This window comes from Lytechinus pictus, chromosome 5 (assembly GCF_037042905.1).
Source record: "Lytechinus pictus isolate F3 Inbred chromosome 5, Lp3.0, whole genome shotgun sequence".
In the NCBI taxonomy this organism is placed as follows: domain Eukaryota; kingdom Metazoa; phylum Echinodermata; class Echinoidea; order Temnopleuroida; family Toxopneustidae; genus Lytechinus; species Lytechinus pictus.
The window spans coordinates 16,516,354-16,536,305 of record NC_087249.1 but is presented as its reverse complement, the minus strand read 5'-3'; the positions used below and the strand labels follow the sequence as shown (position 1 = coordinate 16,536,305).

At 36.1% G+C, this 19,952-nt stretch overlaps 1 protein-coding gene across 2 annotated transcripts in view; it reads left to right on the top strand.

Moving 5' to 3' along the window:
• The first annotated feature begins 1,672 nt into the window (after positions 1-1,672).
• LOC129261728 (NBAS subunit of NRZ tethering complex-like) overlaps positions 1,673-19,952 on the top strand; it is a 67,602-nt gene continuing 49,322 nt past the window's right edge. For both annotated transcript variants that reach the window (XR_010293664.1, XM_064099902.1), the window contains exons 1-10: positions 1,673-1,860; positions 7,623-7,686; positions 8,409-8,451; positions 9,283-9,363; positions 10,318-10,409; positions 12,187-12,320; positions 13,804-13,892; positions 14,285-14,341; positions 14,856-15,093; positions 15,811-15,882. Coding sequence is in view for 1 of the 2 variants with exons in the window: in XM_064099902.1 (XP_063955972.1) it covers positions 1,753-1,860; positions 7,623-7,686; positions 8,409-8,451; positions 9,283-9,363; positions 10,318-10,409; positions 12,187-12,320; positions 13,804-13,892; positions 14,285-14,341; positions 14,856-15,093; positions 15,811-15,882 (978 nt within the window). In the remaining variant the exon portion in view is untranslated. The remainder of the gene's footprint in view (positions 1,861-7,622; positions 7,687-8,408; positions 8,452-9,282; positions 9,364-10,317; positions 10,410-12,186; positions 12,321-13,803; positions 13,893-14,284; positions 14,342-14,855; positions 15,094-15,810; positions 15,883-19,952) is intronic.

The window sequence follows — 19,952 nt, the reverse complement described above, 5'->3', positions numbered from 1 at the left end:
CATTAATTGTTAAGGTAGGTTCGAATCTAGTTCATGATCATAAAAAAATGTTCAGAATGTTCAATTTCCAGATCACAATTTATGAAATATCAACATATTTGGGCTTGCATTATTTATTGAGGCCTTTCATCTTTAGTTAGGAATACCTGTCCCCTCGTCGAAATATATATATACATATATATATTAATGAGGCAAAGTGGTAATGCATACTTTGTTCCAACAGTTTATTTTGAATTCCAAATTTTCGACGTTAAACGTCTTCCTCAGGGATACAATAAAGCTCACAGAGACAAGAACTGAAATAATAACATTCATGCATGATTGTGGTAGTCATGGAACCGCGCACAAAACAGCATCATATACATATATATATATATATGTGTGTTTGAGAGGGTGTGTGTGTACTTGAGTTAGTATTTCTGTAGAGCATAAAAACGGAAAACTCAATTTAATTGTGTCCCCCCTACCTTCAAGGAGAGATTTCCGCCCATGGGACGAATTGGAACCCCGGCCACCGGAGAGCACGACACCTGGCATATGGCACCTCCCCTAGTCGTTTAAAGGCCACCGCACACCTTACGACTGTTCGCGATCCGATTTTGGAACAAATTGCATTTTGCTAATTTTCTTAAAATGTGAATGGAACATATCATTTTATTTGAGGTTAAAATTAATTGAATACCAATATAACCATTTTGTAAGATTGTAAGCCTCTATTTTGGAGTAAAGGCCAAATTAGTTTCAAATCGTAGCCAATCGTACGACTGCTATGACGTCATTACGACTAGATATTAAATTTGTTTTTATTCTAAGAAGGATGATAGCATAGTCACAGATTTAAATATAGATATCGTACGATGATTTCGAACATTACACAGTAAGATATTCCAAGTCTCAATATAAGGCATCAAATTCTACTACGTTTTATTCCAAAATTGAGTCGCAGACCAATCGCAAGGTGTGCGGTCGCCCTTAGACAAAGCAAATATTTTTCAAGGGGGAACCCATCCTTTTGGATCCTTACCGATCAAAGCTAGGAGGTAGATTTTTTTTTCTCCCTCTCATTGAGAATGCAACCTGATTTTCCTTTGTTTAATACAATATTTTTAAATTTCTGTTTCCCTTACTTTTATAGCGATAATAATAATTGTAATTTTTGTTATAGACATACATGTAGTATTTGTATTTGTAATGTCTTGTCTGGATCTGAATCTGGATGTATACGATGCAGGGCCCTCCTGGGCATAAACGCATCGGGTAGGATGGGGGATCGGGTGTCCGGACACTTTATATTTTTGAAGCCTTCTTTTTTGTCTTTGGATTACCCTAAAAATATGAATTCAATAGTTGCAATCATCTTCGATTTTGTTCTCTATAATATTTCCTACATTTTGTACTAAAAATTGATGAAACTTCGCCTGTAGATTTCTTCAATTATGACTTCCTATAATTGATCGTCCGGACACACAACCTGTCCGGACACACAACAACTGGGTATACTTAATTGACCTTGTATCCGTTTGTCCCCCCCCCCCCAAAAAAAAAAAAATGAATAAATAGATCGAAGACGATTAACACTACCCCCTCCCCCATCTGGAAAAAATATGATAGATCTGTAATTCACTACTAGTACGGCCACACAGAAAGGAACCTGAACTATTTTAATAGGTTGATATCTTCATTAGTGAAACAGACCCACATATTCGATTTCACGTATACCGGCCGTAAGCTATGATGACGTGACGTGTTGAAATGGCGTCTGCTGATGAGGTGACACAGAATCAAGGACAGGAGGAAGAGGAAACAATCTTATACGATCTTTTCTTTCCGTATGAATGGTCTCAAGAATCAGAACCATTGGTAAGTCTTCATCAGGAGTGTCAAAATAATTTTCACACGCAATTAGGTAGGCCTAGATCGCTATTAACGTTAGATCTGGATCTGGGATTCTCATTCTGCCTTTTTTTTCATGACATGAGTTTCAATTCTGGACTTTGTGACTTGTCTTTGTCGGGCCGGGGGGGGGGGGGCACTCAGTATGGGTGGAGCTATATAGGCCCTACCCCTTAATTATCGACCACCTAATTTCTACGCATCGTATCTGCGAAAATCAGTTTTTCCTTGCTTTTGTCTTAAACTCTTATTTGTGCAGAATTATGTTTCGGTCGGCGACTCCGATTTAGCTGATTCAACTCGCGCAGAACGTTGTCGTTAGAATTTATATCGGCGAACATCAAATACGACGATTTGCTCATTTGCACCTAACCCAGGGAGCTAATATTACACGGACGAGTCCTGGGCTCCAACCAGCTTCACGGGCCGGAGCTCCCTGCCCTGGGTTAAATTTGCACTCTTTTGAAACTGACCACCCACGATACACTATAACTATATAAGTTTACGGCCGACTCTTGTCGCGGTGGTGAAATATTTTGACTCTTCCAAATCAGTTCTGTGATGTCAACACGCTAAGTCAATGACCGTCTCACTACTTCCACTGCGCAGGGTGACCAGATGTCTCGTATTTCCCGGGGTCGTCCCCTATTTTGCTCCTTCATTTGTCACGGCGTCCCGACAAACCCTTCTCGGGACGCCTATTTGTCCCGTATTTCAGAATATTGAAAAAACATAGTTAATACATTTGAAGGAAAAGTCTACCCCAACAAAATAATGATTTGAATAAAAAGAGAAAAATCCAACAAGCAAAACACTGAAAAATTCATCAAAATTGAATGTAAAATAAAAAAGTTATGACATTTTAAAGTTTCGCTTAAAGGGATGGTCAGGGCTGAAAATAAATATATCGTAATAGATAGAGTAGAATTCACTGAGCAAAATGCCAAAAATTTAATCAAAATTGGATTACAAATAATAAAGTTATTGAAGTTTAAAGTTTAGCAATATTTTGTGAAAACAGTTGTCATGAATATTCATTAGGTGGGCTGATGATGTCACATCTCCACATTCCGTTTTCTTATGTTATTAGGGCCTACATGAAATCGTATTTTATTTCATTATTTCATACTTGTGTGAATAATATGTCTCCCTTATAATGAAATAAGTTGCAGCAATAAATATCTAATGCACTAAATCAGTCGTCAATCCAATTTTTCTAGTTCTTAGAGGAAAAAAATTGAATAAACCTAATTTCTTATAATAAAATACAAAAGAACAAGTGGGGATGTGACATCATCAACCCACCTAATGAATATTCATGACGACTGTTTTCACAAAATATTGCTAAACTTTAAACTTCTTTCGGCATTTTGCTCATTGAATTCTACTCTATTTATTAAGCTATAAATACTTTCAGCCCAGACCATCCCTTTAATTTCACAAAACAGTTATATGCACATCCTGGTCGATATGCAAATGAGGAGACTGATGACGTCATCCACTCACTATTTCTTTTGTATTTTATTATGAAATCTGAAATATTCTCATTTTCTCTTCATTGTCAAGTGAAACAGTGATTAATTCCTCCTTTAACATGTGGAATTAGCATTGTTTAATACTATATGGTTCAGTCAAGTCGGTCCCTCTGGTCGAATCTGTAAAAAATGAAATAATTTATAATTCAAACAATAAACAAAAGAAATAATGAGTGATGGACATCATCGACTGATTCATTTGCATGTCAATGAGTTGTGCATATCACTGTTTTGTGAAAAATAAGTGAAATTCAAAATGCCATAACTTTCTTATTTTACATCCGATTTTGATGAAATTTTCAGTGTTATGCTAGTTTGATTTTTCTTTATTTATTCAAATCAACATTTTGCTGGGGTGGACTTTACCTTTAAATGTGACGAATTTTCATCAAATAACCAACAGATGACGAAGCAGACAACAATAAAATCGATAACTAAACTTTTGCAAGTTCTGTGGTGATTTTCTTGCTAGCCCTATACATTGCAAGCGAACTGGCCTCCTGCCTATGTGTGGCAGGCTACTAGTACTAGCTAGGCATGTAGGATTGGAGCAGATTCTCAATGGGGCAAACAATGACATGATAAACAGTTTTTCCACCAAAATAATCACAAAATCGGCGGAAAATTTGTATAATTCTATTATGGATTCTCATATTACTGATTTGGAGATGTAGTCGGAGGAATAAGTTATTGAGTTTTTATTACTTGTTGTGTATGATGCCATGATGTTTCATCTAATTTTAAGTTGACAAGGTTTCACTTTGACATTTTATTCATTTCTAAAACATTTTAGTGTTTTTCAATTTTAAAAATATATTTAAAAAACACCAAATATGATTTTTGTTAGATGATTGGATTGTTTTTCTTTGCTTGAAGTTTGAACTTTTTTCCTCTTTCTTTCTTTCTGTCCTTTTTTCATCCTTCCTGCTTGCCCTTTTTTGTTCCATCTGTCATTATTTCCTATCTTTCTTTCCTGATCCTTTCTCTCTCTCTCTCTCTGTTCATTTGTCTTTCTTTTCCTTCTTTCTCTTACCTGCCTTCTTTATTAAATTTCCTTTTATTATTTCCTTCATTCTTTCTTTCCTCAAACTTTTCTTTGCTTCCTTCTCACTTCCTCTTCTTTTTCTTTTCGTTCTTTTTCTCCTTCCATTATTTTCTTTTTTTTCATTCTCTCCTCTCTTTATTCTTTCCTCCCTCTCTTTCCTCCTTTTTTCATTCTTTATTTTATTTTTCCTTCTAATTCTTTTCCCTTATTTTTTCCCTCCCTCCCTTCCTGTTTTTCTTCTTTCTTTGTTTGTTTCTTTCAAAGAATGATGGAAACATTTTTCTTTCCTCTTCCTTTTTGTCTTACTTTCCTTTTTTTTCTTTCTCTCCTTTATTTTGTCTTTCACACATTTATTCATCTTCCCTTCCTTTCTTTTTCTGTCTTTCTATATTCAATTCAAAGAATGACAGAAACCTTTTTCTATATTTTATTCTTTCTTTCATCCTTCTTTTATTCCAACTTTCTTTTATTATTTTTTATTTTTTTCCTTCGTTTTCCCCTTCATTTTTTTCTTTTTTCTTCTCAATTCATCTCTTTTCTTTCGCTTCTTTTTTCTTTTGTTCACCCTCCCTTCCAAAGTTCCAATTCTTTATAGTTTTTTTCACAAGTCTAAAACTGTGTAGCCTTCTTTGTTGATCTTTTTTGTCAATTGTCCCGTATTTCATTTTGTGAAATCTGGTTACACTGCCACTGCGAGCTCTGGCACATGATTCGACGATTGACAACGGATATTTGTTCTAAAGCCGTTTCCTATCGGATTTCTTGGTATGAACAACTGTTCTTCGGCAGGGTTCAGGTCTAGTCAAAACAATTTTGATAAATTCTACTAAATTTTTACCTTTTTCCCCTTCGATTCTTACTGTTCCTATGGACACTGCGCCTACTCTCCCGTGCGTAACGTTTGTAATACGCAATAATGTGAATGCGCAAGGTGGTGGGTTTCAAAAGAGGTGGTCGATATGTGGTGGTCTCACTATATAATGCAAGGTTGGTATGTGCCGCGGAGGGGACCCCCACTTTTACTCTCAAATTTCCATTCCAATGCATAGCATTTTTATCTTATTGAGAAAAAAACAAAGAAAGCCGGTCCAAAGCAGCCATAGCATTTTCTTCTTATCAAGAAAAAAAAAAGAATTCTGTTCCGATCAGGGGACGCGGAAGCGGGGGGGGGGGGGCTTTTTCCAAAACCGTGTACAAAAACGTATAAATTACCATATGATTGTGATTTTTGGCATGGTCAGCACCGCCAATTTTGGCTCAGCCCCCTCACTTTGGAAACCGTTTTGTGGCCCCTGCCGATCATGGCAAAGCCAAAGCTTCGCATATTTTTCATAGCGCCGTTCCGGCCGCATAGATCCGCTACAATGAGCTTCAATTTTGGTGAAAAGCGGCCACAGAGTGCTGTCCGACCATCGCCTCTGCGCGAGCGCACCTGGGGAGTGTTTCATCAACATTTTCATCCGACAAGTTGTCAGATCTGACATCTTTCTCTGATGTTGATTGGCTGAGAGGCACTGTTACTATGGTAACTGTCGGATAAAATGGGACCTGTCGGATAAAACGTCCGACAAGTCCTTTCATGAAATGCTCCCCAGGTGTCCGTCCTGCTGGGCTAGCTGCACGTATGCCCGTTCCATAGGGATGCATACGCACTCACATGCAGGCGACCCATTTCGGGACCCCCATTTTCACAAACATTTGTAGTTCTAAAGCCCGTTCCGAGGATCCTCCTTTTTACAATAAGCCCGCTCCAAAGCCCCCGTTTTTTGTCTCGCCTGCGGCACATAGGCTACCTACCACTTTTTTGTTCGAGTACCCCCCTGGGTGTCACTGTCGACTGTCATAGACACAGTGTCGTGTCATTGAGTAAGAGAAGTCGGCCCCGGCCGTTGCCAAAGTTTGCGAAATTGCATGATTAGCGCCGGTCCGACCATACATGTGAACAATTGCCATGTCATTCAACGATAAAGGCTTAAAGTGGCTAAGTTGGACCTTCTAACGTTAATTCTACTTGAGCTAGGTGGGCTCGATCAATGATTTTGATAAAAATTAGAAATTCTAACTAACAAGTTAGACTATCTATGACTATATTCAGTAACTTTCGTTAAGTCATTAGACTTTAACGTTAGAGGTGCTGGTCAGAAAATTGGGATCGTCCAAGTTAACAGGGACTGTGTTTTCAAAGATTCCTCCACACAAGAAATCTCGGAAAGTTCATTCACCTGTCAAGTAACAACACCAATCAAGTGCGGTATGCTAGTCATTGTAAACAAATTGAACAGGTTTAATTTACAAGATTATTGGAAGAAGGCAGAAGTGGGGGGAATTGAGGTCACTGAATCTATTTTTAGTACTCTCAATCCCCGAAATTGCTGTCTTTGTCCTGCAGGGGTAAGTGAACAAAAAAAACTGTCCCCATAAACAAGGACAGTCTCAATTTATCAAGACATGATTTGTCTTGGTTTATGAGGATATCCTTGTTTCCTGGGACAATCCCAATAATATTGGCAATATTTGGACCAGCACCTCTACTGATAATATCTAACGTTACATGATCTAGATCTAACATGCATGCCTGAGGCCCGAAACAGCAAAGCTTAATGTTAGCTATGATCGTAGTAGAACGTTTTTCTACAATTGATTGCTTTGGCTACAATGTACAATCAATCGTGAAACTCGATTGTACGATTAATTGCTAACCTTTGTTTTACAGAGCCCTGATTTGCATGATAACAATATCAATTATCTTGATATTGAATAGGAGTCCTAGACTAGATCTAGATCTAGACTAGATCTACAGATGCAAATACAAAAACAATAATTTTGGATTGTCAGAAAATATATTGCCTGGGAGTGGGAGCTGCTCAAGTGCCTATGATGTCAAAAATTAAATTGTGAAAATCTGAATATTTGTTATTTGATGGATTTTTGACAAAATATTCACTCATCAATCATAAGCATATAATATCTCTTTCTTGTCTATTTTTGTCTGCTTTTTAAAAATCAACTCATGATTATGAACTAGCTGTCAGGGCCTTCCTCATTATTCCTTGACCTACAACTTGTGGTGGGGGTGAATGATGTTCGGTAGTTAGCACATAGAACATCCATCAAAAGTAAATCTTGTGTTTTATTTCTCCTTCTCATAGACAAGTGTTATTGCAGAGAAACCCAGGGGCTCTCTCGTTGGAAAGGTATCTTCTGCAACCGCAAGTGAGTAACTTGACAAGTGTAGGATTCTATTTTGAACACTAATGTATTGAATGTTTCTATTTCCTTTGATGTTACCTTTTCTGTGATCTCACCACTTCCGACTCCTTTATTCATCTCATGCTTTACATTCTTATCTCATGCTTCATATTCCCTCTTCATTGCCATCCTTTCATCTCCTGGGGGGTGTTTCATCAACATATTCATCCGACAAGTTGTCAGATCTGACATCTTTCTCTGATGTTGATTGGCTGAGAGGTACTGTTATATGGTAATTGTCGGATAAAATGGGACTTGTCGGATAAAACGTCCGACAAGTCCTTTCATGGAACGCCCCCCGGCTTTGCATTCCTTATACAATACCTTTGCAATGTTTTTTTCTTCATGTTCATTCCATGGTTCAGTTAATTTTCTCTGAATGGTTTGCCTTTACTGGAAGTAAAGTTTATTCTTAGAAACTCATTTATGTTCATTGGAAAATCATTTATATTCATGTACTTCTTTTTGTATACAAATTATCTTATTTGAATATTTATTATTCATTATTGCTAATATTTTTTTTGTATAATTGGCTTTCACATTCCTTAATTGTTGCTATGTCAGACAGACCTTAAATAAACTTTAGATATTTCCTCGCGCATTTTTCTTTTTGAAAAAATGCTAATATTAGTAAATTATCTATATTTTCAATGTATCTTTTTACTTATTATTTTATTTTCTTTCAGGATCTTTGTGGACTTTTGTGAGAAGCACAGGAATCCCTCTTGGGTAAGTGCAGCTCAGATTGTTTTCTTGCAGTCTTTGATTTCTAAAAGGCCACGTCCACCCAACAAATAGTTGAATTAAATAATAAAGGAAAATCAAACAAACATCTCACGTAAGATAAGTAGGTTATGACATTTTAATGTGAAGTTGCTTATTTTCACATAACTAGTAAGGAAGTGAAAGAACTGATGATGTCATACACTCACTATTTCTTTTGTGTTTGAAAAAAAAAATGAGCAGTTGTATGATGTTATTTTCAGATTTGACAGTAAGGGAGCTTGTCATATGATCACATTAGGCTAAAACTATGAAAATTGCCTCATGTTCGTGGAGGAATAAAATGTTAGTTGCCAAGGAAAATTTTCTAAATATTTCATGTATTGAATAGTGAGTTGATGATGTAACTGGATCCCTCATTTGCTTACTGAGAAATACTGACCAGGATGTGGATGGCGTATATAAATGTTAGAAATCAAGTGAAAATTTGAAATGTCATAACTGTATTATTTCAAACCCGATTGTGATATTTTGATGAAATGTTCAAAATTTTGCTTTAAATTTTTTTGTTGTTGTTCAAATTAACTTTTTTTGTGTGTGTGTGTTGGGATAAAAATAAATCTTTCCTTCTTTTAGGGCAGAATGATCCCTAATTGTTAAATCAGAAGTTTGGAGGTCTGCTAATATAATATGCATTAATATAACATTATAGGGGATGCTAAAACATAATAATGGTGAGAGTAGTTTTGTAGTTGCAAGGCACGTTTGGCAACAAGCTGGGGAGGCCTGAACATGGCTAATTATGATGATGAATTACTATTTTGTTCACCTTCACAGGTCATCTTCAACATGCTCTCTACCGGCAACTCTTATCAGACTTGTGAACTCTCAGATCAGCTGGCATATAGCTACAGCAAGGTAAGTAGCACTTAACTTACTATCCTCCTGTGCTGTGTGGTGAATTGGGCAGCAAGCTGTTACCATCTGGGTCGGTCATTTGCAATCACTTCAACCTCTGACAGATTGGTACTCGGGTTATGGTGCTCCAAGTCCTTGAGGAAAGTCCGTCGCCAGGTGTGCTTCGGACTGCCTCTTTTCCTTCTTCCATTTGGTTGCCAAGTCATTGCTGATTTAGGAGCATACACTGATGACACTTAGAACATGCTCTGCAAATCTTATCCACTCTTCTATATCCTGGCTATTTAGAGGCATGGTACCTGTCTGTTCATATACTTGCATTGGAGATGTGATCCATGCAAGTGACCCATCTATTAAGACAGCTCTGTTGGAAAGCATTCAGCGTCTTTTTTTCGCACGAGCAGATGAAGGTCATTGGCTGTAAACCCATCTATTAAGACAGCTCTGTTGGAAAGCATTCAGCGTCTTTTTTTCGCACGAGCAGATGAAGGTCATTGGCTGTAAACCAGAATAATGCTTTTCAAATCACTATGATGAGCATGATTATCTATATGTTGCTTTGAATATGCTTGTTATCCCATTTAAAGATCAACAAAGAAGTGTTCATTCATGTTTGGTATTTGACAACGGGGTTAATGAGAGCCAATACGACAATGTATTAGAAGATTTAATAATTGTAAATTAATGTACATATAACCTGCAAGTCATGTCACTTGGCCTATGCAGTGGTTAACATCATATATTGGTATACCAGGCAAGCTTACATAACATGTTATTTAACCCAAACAATTATTTGAATACCTGTCTAATGGAATAAGGGAAATATTATTCGTGAATAGTTGCACTAGATGAATCAGTCAAATACAAAATGGCCATGGAGCCTCCTGTGGTTTTGATTATTAACTTTGTGATATGGTCTTAATAGTCTCTTCTTTTTCCTGTATTATTTTTTAGTGATGGCAACCTTGTGGCAGTTCTGCAGGATACCTGTATTGAAGTCAGATCATCCAGGGATAACTTCCAGTCATGTGTCTGCAAGTGCCAAGGTACATAAAAGTCTCCTATGGTTCATGCTTGAAAGTGGAAATAATAATAATATGTCCATTTGTAAAGCGCAGTTACTATGTGCATATACTCAACTGCGCTTTGATACTTGGTATCATATTATTACCCCCGCTGTAGCTGAGCCGCCATATTAATAGGGGCTAAAGCGTTCAAGGAATAAATCCTACCGGGTACCCATCCTGAAATGCTGTTCTGATAATAGATATATGCAGGAGAGTCTGCATTCCACAAGTTTAAATGATCGATGAAGTATTTTTTTTTAATCTTCTAAGCTTTCATTTGGAAGATCTACAAATTTTTGAAGTTAATTCCATTCTTTTTATATTGTTGCTATCTTTTATAATTGTGCACATTATTATTGTGTAATTTTAGTGAGCAACAAATTTCCTTATGATTGGTCAAATATGCCAATTTGATTAAATTCCATTCCCTACCAGTTCCTTCAGAGAGAACTTAAAGCTGTAGGTCCCCTGGTTACTAAATAACAATAATCTGTGTGTCTGCTTTTATGTAGGTCCCATCATATTTCTTTGACTTAAATTAACTCGACTGATTGTATCATATCATATTATGCTATTGTATACTTCTCAGTCGTTTATGATTTAATAGTTATGCATATTGTTGCTGCTTTTTTTATGTGAATCAAATGTCAAAGAGAAATATGAAAATAAATGAAATGAGAATTTGAGCATTTGGGGAAAATCAGTTGTTAACCATTTCTAAAATTATCCAGTTTGCTGTTTTAAATTAGATACATAATCTGGCCAGACACTTCAATGCCTGATATGATCTTTTATGACTCACGGTTAGATTGTAACTAAGAACAGAGTCTTGCCCTCTGAAGGCCAGTGTTCTGTCCTTTCAGTCTTGAAACATTCTTAATTTTCAGTGATATCAATATGCAGCTTGCAGCTTCCAAGGATTTAGAACTGGCCTTGAAACTCTTTAAGACTTGCAGGGTGGGGAAGAAACTTTTAAAATGGATCCTATACCAAATGCTTCAATTTTAAAGATAAATACCAGTTGTGGTAAAGATCTCAAAATGAGTTCGAACAGAATCCAATGAAATTACCACCCAAAGTGTTTGTGTGTATGAATAAAAAAATGTGTGCCAAATAGCTCTTGAAGATAATGCGTAATTGCTTAGAAATGAGCAAAATAAGCATGGAATTCCATCAAATGTTGGGTATTTTTCGAAGCAATATTAATACATTGTCCAACATATGCTTTTCCGTGTTAGTGATCATCAGAATTATCGATTTTGAGCTAAGATTTCATGATTTTACAAAGATAAGTTTACCTTAATGTACCAGATCTAGATTTATGATGATATTTTGACAATTAGCCTTGATTTAAAAGACTTTTTCATGAAATAATTATTTGCTGCAACTACTGTCTTTTTACCTTTAAAGATTGATTTATCAGTTCAAATGGTATGATGAAAAAGAAAACAATACATCTGTCTTTTTCTGCAGGTCTCAAATTAGTGTAAGTTCTCTTTACATAACATATCACAAGTTCTCAAAATGCATTTTGAAGCAACAATGTCAGTTTGATGATTCTTTTACAGTAGATATATATTTTTTCAAATTTCCTGCTTTGTTACCAGCTTTGATGAAATTTTCTTATGTGCTCCTTAATCATTTTTTTTCTCTCATTTTTTTTTCTCTCATTAAAGCTGATTTGTATTCAATATTTTATATTCAGAGTTCATTTTCCTTACCTGTGTTTTGCTTTCTATCTTTCTTCTGGTTGCAGTTCCCAAAGACTCTCACCCACAATGGAGACAGGTATCATGGAGTCCAGACTGGTCCTTGGTGGCTTGTTCAGACAGTAGGGGTAACATCAGAACTTTTGATCTCTTTGGAACACTGCTCTTCACAATAGAACGGGTAAGGGTTTTGCTAAATTGCCACTGACTTGGCCTACAGTTCACCCAATTTGCATGTACTTTCCATCTTGGGGCCAGTTTCATAAAACTGAATATGATAACAAGTTTGCAAATGATAAAGCTATTGCAATCATTCAACTTGTTATAGAATTTCAATTCAATTCAATTCATTTTTATTTCATTTCAAATTAAAAACAAGGTAAAACATATGATGAAAATTTTGTTCATAAACAGTTCACTTTATCAGTAAATTGGTCTTAGTCCACACCCACTTTTGTCTACTTTCATTTGAACTCGTCCCATATGGTCTTATCCTAGTTCGTCTACTACCAAATCATGAGTTGTTGGTGTTATTGTAGTCATTTAGGCAACTTGTCTAAGGGGGTGTTGCGAGAAAATATTTGCAATCAAACGCAAATTTTCTGTTCCAATTTTACAATCAATAGACCATTCTTCGCTGTAGAAAATCAGATTACACTCCTTGTTAGAAGAAGCAGTTCAGCAATCAATCACAAATTTATAATTAATTTCAAGAGTTATGATTGATTTAGGGACCAAAAATAGAATTGCAATCGCAAGTTTCTTGCAGCTCTGTGCTGCATTTTTGGGGTAAGAATCCCGCTATGAGGGTGCTATGCATCTTTTCATTGTAGCTTTCCTGCATTGCCCCTTTTTGTTTTGCATGATGAAATCATAAATGTGATGATTTGTAATGAAAAGCTGCTTGTAGGATTCCTACAGGAAAGACACTGCTTTGACTTTTGACTAGGTGTCTTAGCTTATTCACCATTTTATCCAATTTCCAGGTTAAAGGGGGATCCAACCTTGGTCATAAAATGTTGTGTTGGAAAAGAGAAAAATAAGAAAAACAGAATAGTGAAACTTTGAAAGAAATCGGACAAGCAATAAGAAAGTTATGGCTGCTTTAAAATTGAGATCCCTAAGACTGTAAATTTCCAATTGGCAACTGGGTATTTATGACAAGAGGCAAGGACAACTTTTCCATAGGCCATGTACTTAATTATCAGGATTTTGGTTTTTTTCCCCAAATACATATTCCCCTGGGGCAGTAATCGAAATTTAACCCAAGTATCATATTGGTTTATATCGTCATGAAAGAAAAATATAATTTGAAGTACAAATTTTGAAAAAAAAATATGTTTCAGCCATTTTATGTATTGGAGTATTAAGTGGAAGTGTAGTCCTTGCCTTGCATCAGTATGACATCACAAATGCAGCTAATTTGAAGTCTCCATGGGTATAGTGATTACCAATGTGGACAGCTTTGAAAAATTTATAACTTTCGTTGTCCGATATTGTTCAGACTGTCACATACATGTAATCAACTTGTCTGATTTTTCTCTTTCCTTTAAAAACAACTTTTTATTTGGTTTGGATTCCCCTTTAAAGCAGGAAGATGTGCACTAACTATTGTTATTCTCATGAGGGATCACATTAGAAACATTTCTGTTTATTTTCTGTAGTCCAAACCCCAACCTCCTGACAGCCCTGTAGATTTCAGTTGTGCCGTGGCTTCTCTTCTGTTTACAGACTACAAACAGACAGCTCAGTGGTAAGGATTGCTTTACTGTCCTTGACTTGTAATTTATACTCACTGTCAGTAAGTAACAGATGCTTCATGGCGGAGTTTGCCCTTACAAAATCTCTGTTTGAATGAAAGCAGTAAAAAAAAATACGTAGAGAAAAATATTGGTTAAGGTTGATGAAAATCTTTCAAAGAATAATTAGAGTTATGAATTTTTAAACTTTCGATTATGTGAAGTCACAGACAAGCAACTCCACAGTGTGGTGTGTCTTATAAATCCCCAAAGTGCCATTTTATAAAAATAATTGAAAGTTATTTTATTTGTGGTGGATGTATCATTAGACACATCATTTCATACCCCCTTCTACAAGAAAAAACATTATTTATCATGTTCCATAATTCTTTTGTTTTTAATTTAGGTCTGCTGAGCTTCTTGTGATCAACTATCATGGTAGCTTAGACTCTTATCTAGTGAGGTAAGAAAGACAAAGTCCTTAAACCATAGTATTTTTTAAGCAGGTGTTTAAGCATTTATTGATAAATAGTAATTGCAAGTTCATAAAAATGATAAAAAACGACATATGAAATTATTGATCAAATTACAAGTGTCATTTACATAATAATGACAATAGATAAGACATAATTCATATAAACAAGCACAAATAATTTGAATGCAGTGGCCAGCTATCGTAAGCGGAAAGCTTGAATGAATAGCAGCCAGTATTGAAGAGATGTTTAGCTTAAGTCCCCTGTTATCCACAAGACAGAAACATGAAATTTTACCTCTTTTGGGAATAAGAACTCACAAAATATTTCATGGGAAATGCAATTTTTGAAAGTACTGTGAAAGCCAAAGCCATGCATCAGTTTAAGATCTGCCAATCAACTCTTTTTTAAGTGTTTGAAGAAGAGACAATTTTATAGTTCCTATTGAAAATAGAAAAAAGACATTCAAACAAGTAATTTCTGATCTGATATTGATTTCTGTAGTTCATCTGGAGAATACCAATACAACCACACCTTCCAGTTCGGCAGCCACTACCCACAAGGCATCAGCTGCGCGACGTACGATGCCAAGCATTCCTTGCTCTTCATAGGGGGCGCATCGCAGGACGACGCCCCTGACACGCCCACCTCAGCCAGCTCTCTGGGTCTAACTGCATGGAGAGTGCTGTCCATTCCTCCTTATTACAAATTAGTGGAGGACTATGATTCAGAATATGGGAAGGTGAGTTGTTATTCCTTTCCTAGATTTTTAAATACTATTTAGGACATACTTTGGAATGTTACTTGCATTGCCAGTCCAGTTTCAAATCCAGTTCAAGATTAGTTCAATAACCTCGTAATATTTCTTTGGACTAGTTCTATGCTTGATTGATTTTCTCGTTCCAAAATGATAAGATGTCTGCTGTCATGTAATAATAATGAAAATCTGTCTGTAAAACAGTGTGGCGTGCTCATATGGAAGCTTTTATTCAAAGATATCTACATGTCACTGTCCAATTTTTTTTGCATTCAAATCTTAACTCAGTGTTAAGTATCTTCTTGGATTTCAGACCAAATACTTAATGAGTTGTTAATGAATGACACATTACGAACAATAAAATCTATTGCCTGTCAATTTCATTTGAAGAAGTAAGCTTGAGGTTGTTCTATTCTTACAAAAGTAAACCAACCTTTGACCTTAAAATTTAAAAATCTTGTACAAGCAGGAATTTTTCATATTTTAAATACAAACAAAAAAAGAAAAACTGAACTTTTAATAATTAATCTCGAATGAGACATCATAAATTACTTAACAATGTTGACAGAAGGTAAATTAGAATAATTTTTCCTCTTTTCTGGGATACTCTGTGCTTCTGATTTGATGAAAATAAAATCCACTTAAACCTTGTATTCATAATGATGGATATTTCAACCGTATAGTATATTGTTTCATATGTAGGTTGGAGCATCCAGAAAGCTGTTTCGTAGAATGACCACAGTTAATAATATCTTCATGAGGTCACAAAAACAGGTAACAAAACTCAAACGAAAAAAGATTATGTGTAGATATGGTAATCTCATTATTAGAATCTATTTCCAGTGAAATATGGGAATGCAAACATTGATGTAAAATGGATGCAAAGTGTTACTGTAATGTTGTAATTAAACTGAGATTCTTGAATTTTGGAGAAAAAAAATCAAGTAATATTCCTAACACCCTATTTAGCACTTCATACACAAGTAATTTGTAACATTAGACCACACCTGAGGGTGTTCCAGGCTGGTGAATCATCGGATGGTCTAATACCAATTGGTCTACTTATCAGTTCGTCTAATTTCCACTTGGTCTAATTTTCATTTTTTCTAATTGTCATATGGTCTAATGACCATTTGGTCTAATTTACACTTGGTCTAATTTCCATTTGGTCTAATATCCAATTGGTCTAATGACCAATTGGTCTAATAGCGAAATGGTCTGTTGACCAGTTCGGCTAATCGTCAATTGGTCTAAGTTTCATTTCGTCAAAGTGTCATATGGTCTAATGATCATTTGGTCTAAATCACACTAGGTCTAATGTTCATTTAGTCTAATATAAAATAATTCATTATGATTTATTTGAACTAGAATTAACAAATATTGTCATTGATAAATAAACATACCAAGCATCAGTTAATACATGTCGCCAGGATCTGGAAGGGTAGAGCCGGGGTAGGGCTGGTAGGCGCAAAACCTCACTGTGAAGGACCGATGACGAGATAGTCGCTCATTGAATTAATTATTCTAATCTAATATAATTTTTATAATTACGCCCATATATCAATGATGATGAAATTTATATCATACTCATAATCATTATATCACCGCATGCACATTTACAAGTACGAAGTATTGGGTGAACACTATGTTGGGGACCTTGTAGCTTATAATGGTCGAATGGCGGGGTTTATCAGAATAACATAATTATGAAGAAAAGAACGAAAATATAATGTTATTGATTGTGTGGATACGGAACATGTGTGAACATGTTTATGCCTCTTTTATAATCATTGGTATGCACCATTATGGACAATACTTGAACTTGACGGAAAATAAGCAAATAGTTATATGCAGTTTGGGGGATTCCAAAAGTTACAAAGCCATCAGATCATGTAATTGTCAAATATTAATAATGATAATGATAACAATAAACACGTCAATTTTGAAACCCAGTCAATAATAACAATAACATATCATCATTACTGTTATTGTTACTAGTGTAGCAAGTATATTGATTAGCCAGAGGGCTTAAACAAGTAATAGAAGCATGCAATGATTTAATCTCTGCACCCCCCCCCCCCCAAAAAAAAAAAATAAAAAAATAATAATAATGATAATATTAATAATGATAATAAAGAAATGCATTTGTATACAATATCACAGTATGGTGGAAATGGATGAGAACATTATATTATTATGCCTGGGGGAATTCTGCCATGACAGCCCTCTTGAATCCAGATTCAAAATCTGATTATTTTCTGGGGGTTCATGGCCATCAGGTGTTGGAATGCCCTGTTCTTGAGCTGTCTAAATAGCTCAGTGTACATCTGCACTGTTTTCCCTGTGTGGTATTGAAAGCGTGAGATGAAGGAAAAAAAACAAAGTCATTCTTCATATTTCCTTGCATTAAACTGGGTGTTAATTTTTGTTTCTTTCCAAGTGACTTTCTACCACTGATGATTTTGAAAACTTATAAAGATAAAGCAGAGACATACATGTCCAATTTTGTGGTATAATCCTCTTTCATTTTAAGTATTGATTTTTACAATTCATTTTCTGAAAATAAAGTTTCAGATTTCGAAGATGCAAGAAATTTTTTTCCATGCTATAGGTCAGTCAGAAGGTTTGATTGTCAACCTTGGGACCAAAGTTCAAACGAGTTCGGACTGGGAAGGCTAGGAATAGACAAGTTTGTGGCATACGTCTAAGCCTTCAGTAAAAATTATGTGTTATTTTTCAGGGGAGTGATCCTAAATAAATTGCTACAATGTAAGTACACTTAAATCTGTATCCAACAGATTTATTACCTTAATAAAGTAAGCTGCATGAAGCTCCCATAATAAAACAACCTTGTCTGTTCAAATTCAGCACCTACCTGTTAAGATAGCATAGACAAGAGGCAACTGTTTTCCTCGTACAAACCTAGGCTATGGATAGTGTAGAGCTGCATGGATAGGGGCGGAGCAGTTCCAAATGTTCCATCCACGTAGAGGGTGTTAGTGGCACAGAGTTGCTGCAGGTCCTCATCTGAACAAAAGCAAACGATCCTGTTTCTGTTGTCTGGCATGTTTAGATCAAATAACACAAACTGGTCACCTGTGGCTGTCTGACTCCAGGGTGCACCAAGCTGCAGATCGGCCAGCTCTCTTGGCTGTGCTGGTAGGTTTTCTTTTCCTGCTGCGATATGCACCACTGGCTAATGATCTGAAGCGGAAGAGTTCCATAAATATCAATTATTAAGCTCAGCAGTTTACCCTATCCTTTAGCTTTGATAGAGCTCTATGTTGGTATAGGGGTCTGCTGGTGTTCCCCACTATACCCAATTGAATTCAAACCCCTTCCAGCATGGGGTGATCTCACCTGCTACCAGCCCACTTATAGCTTGGGCATCTTCAGGCCGCGATGTAGGGGATTAATTTTACACCCTCCCCCAAAATAGTAAATGAAATAAATAAATAGATAAGTAGGCTGATAGATCATTAGTTCCACCTGTTTCGGAGACCCTCAATTTCTGATATATGGTCAGTTTCCGTGCATTACATTTTCATCCTAGAGCCATTCCAGAGCCCGTTATTTTGGACTTTGCCTTGGTGTGGCACAATCAGCCCGGCCTCAGGCTCAGGCCCGGGCTCTCCCGGTTAAAAATGAATTTGAAATTAAATCGTAGGCCTACCTGCCGCTGCGCCACGATTATTCAACAACAGGTTTACATGCTCATCCCTGTAAATGGATGGCACGGTGGCCAGTTCAGATTGTGTGCGCTCCACAGTAACAGCATCAACGTCTGGGGGTGAGAGTGCTCCATGCTCTCCCTTGGATTTTGGAACCTCACATGCCCTGCACCCTCCGGAGTGATGAGGGTACCAGAGCACACTCTCCGGTTACTACACCGCCAATAAATGAACCTGTTGGCCTTTCTCTCAGTGTATATATTTTTATTTATTTCACAACTTTATACAGGGTAACCAATTCAGCTTTACATGATAAAAACATTGACAAAGACAAAAAGCTGGTTTACAATTGGGCCCTGTTAATTAAAATACATACAAATTATAATGGTAAATATATACAGTACATAATATGCAAAATAGACAAGAAATAAATCTTTAGAAATCCCAACCCTCTGTGCTGTCATCAGATTCATCAAAAACACACAAACACACAGAAGCACCCAAACCCCCACACACACTCCATCACACACTATAGCACATTCTGCAGACTCGTTACTTAATTGTAACATATAATAATTAATTTAACATTTATGATTACATATTGACATGAGCGAAAACAAATTATGCAATTAAATGATATTCAAATATTTTTTGGAATTCAGAAGTCGTTTGAATATTACTAAAGGAGAAGCCTTGTTAGGATATTCAATTCTTGCCCTTGGAAGTTTTGAAAACTTCCATGTCGTCCGTAGATGTAAGCCAAGTTCGACAATTATTAGATGATTTAGCCTTGATAGACAGTTTAGTTTCACGGCATGAGTCTAATCTCATACATCACTCTAACTGTACTCCAATATCGAGGGGCACGAGTGTGAATATTCGAAGCCGTCGTGCGGAAAGTAACTTAAAAATTTCACCAGAAAATTGAAAACAAATGTCACCAATTTTTACAAAATTAGACCAAGTGGCATGGAGAAGAAATGAATGTAAGACTATCTGGAAATTAGACAAAGTGGAAATTAGCCGAAGTGGAAATTAGACCAACTGCACATTGGGCCAACTGCAATATAGATCAAATGAATAATGGACCAAGTGAGGATTAGACCAACTAGTATTAGACCAACTAGTATAAGACAAACTGACTATAATAGACGAACTGGTATTAGACCAAAT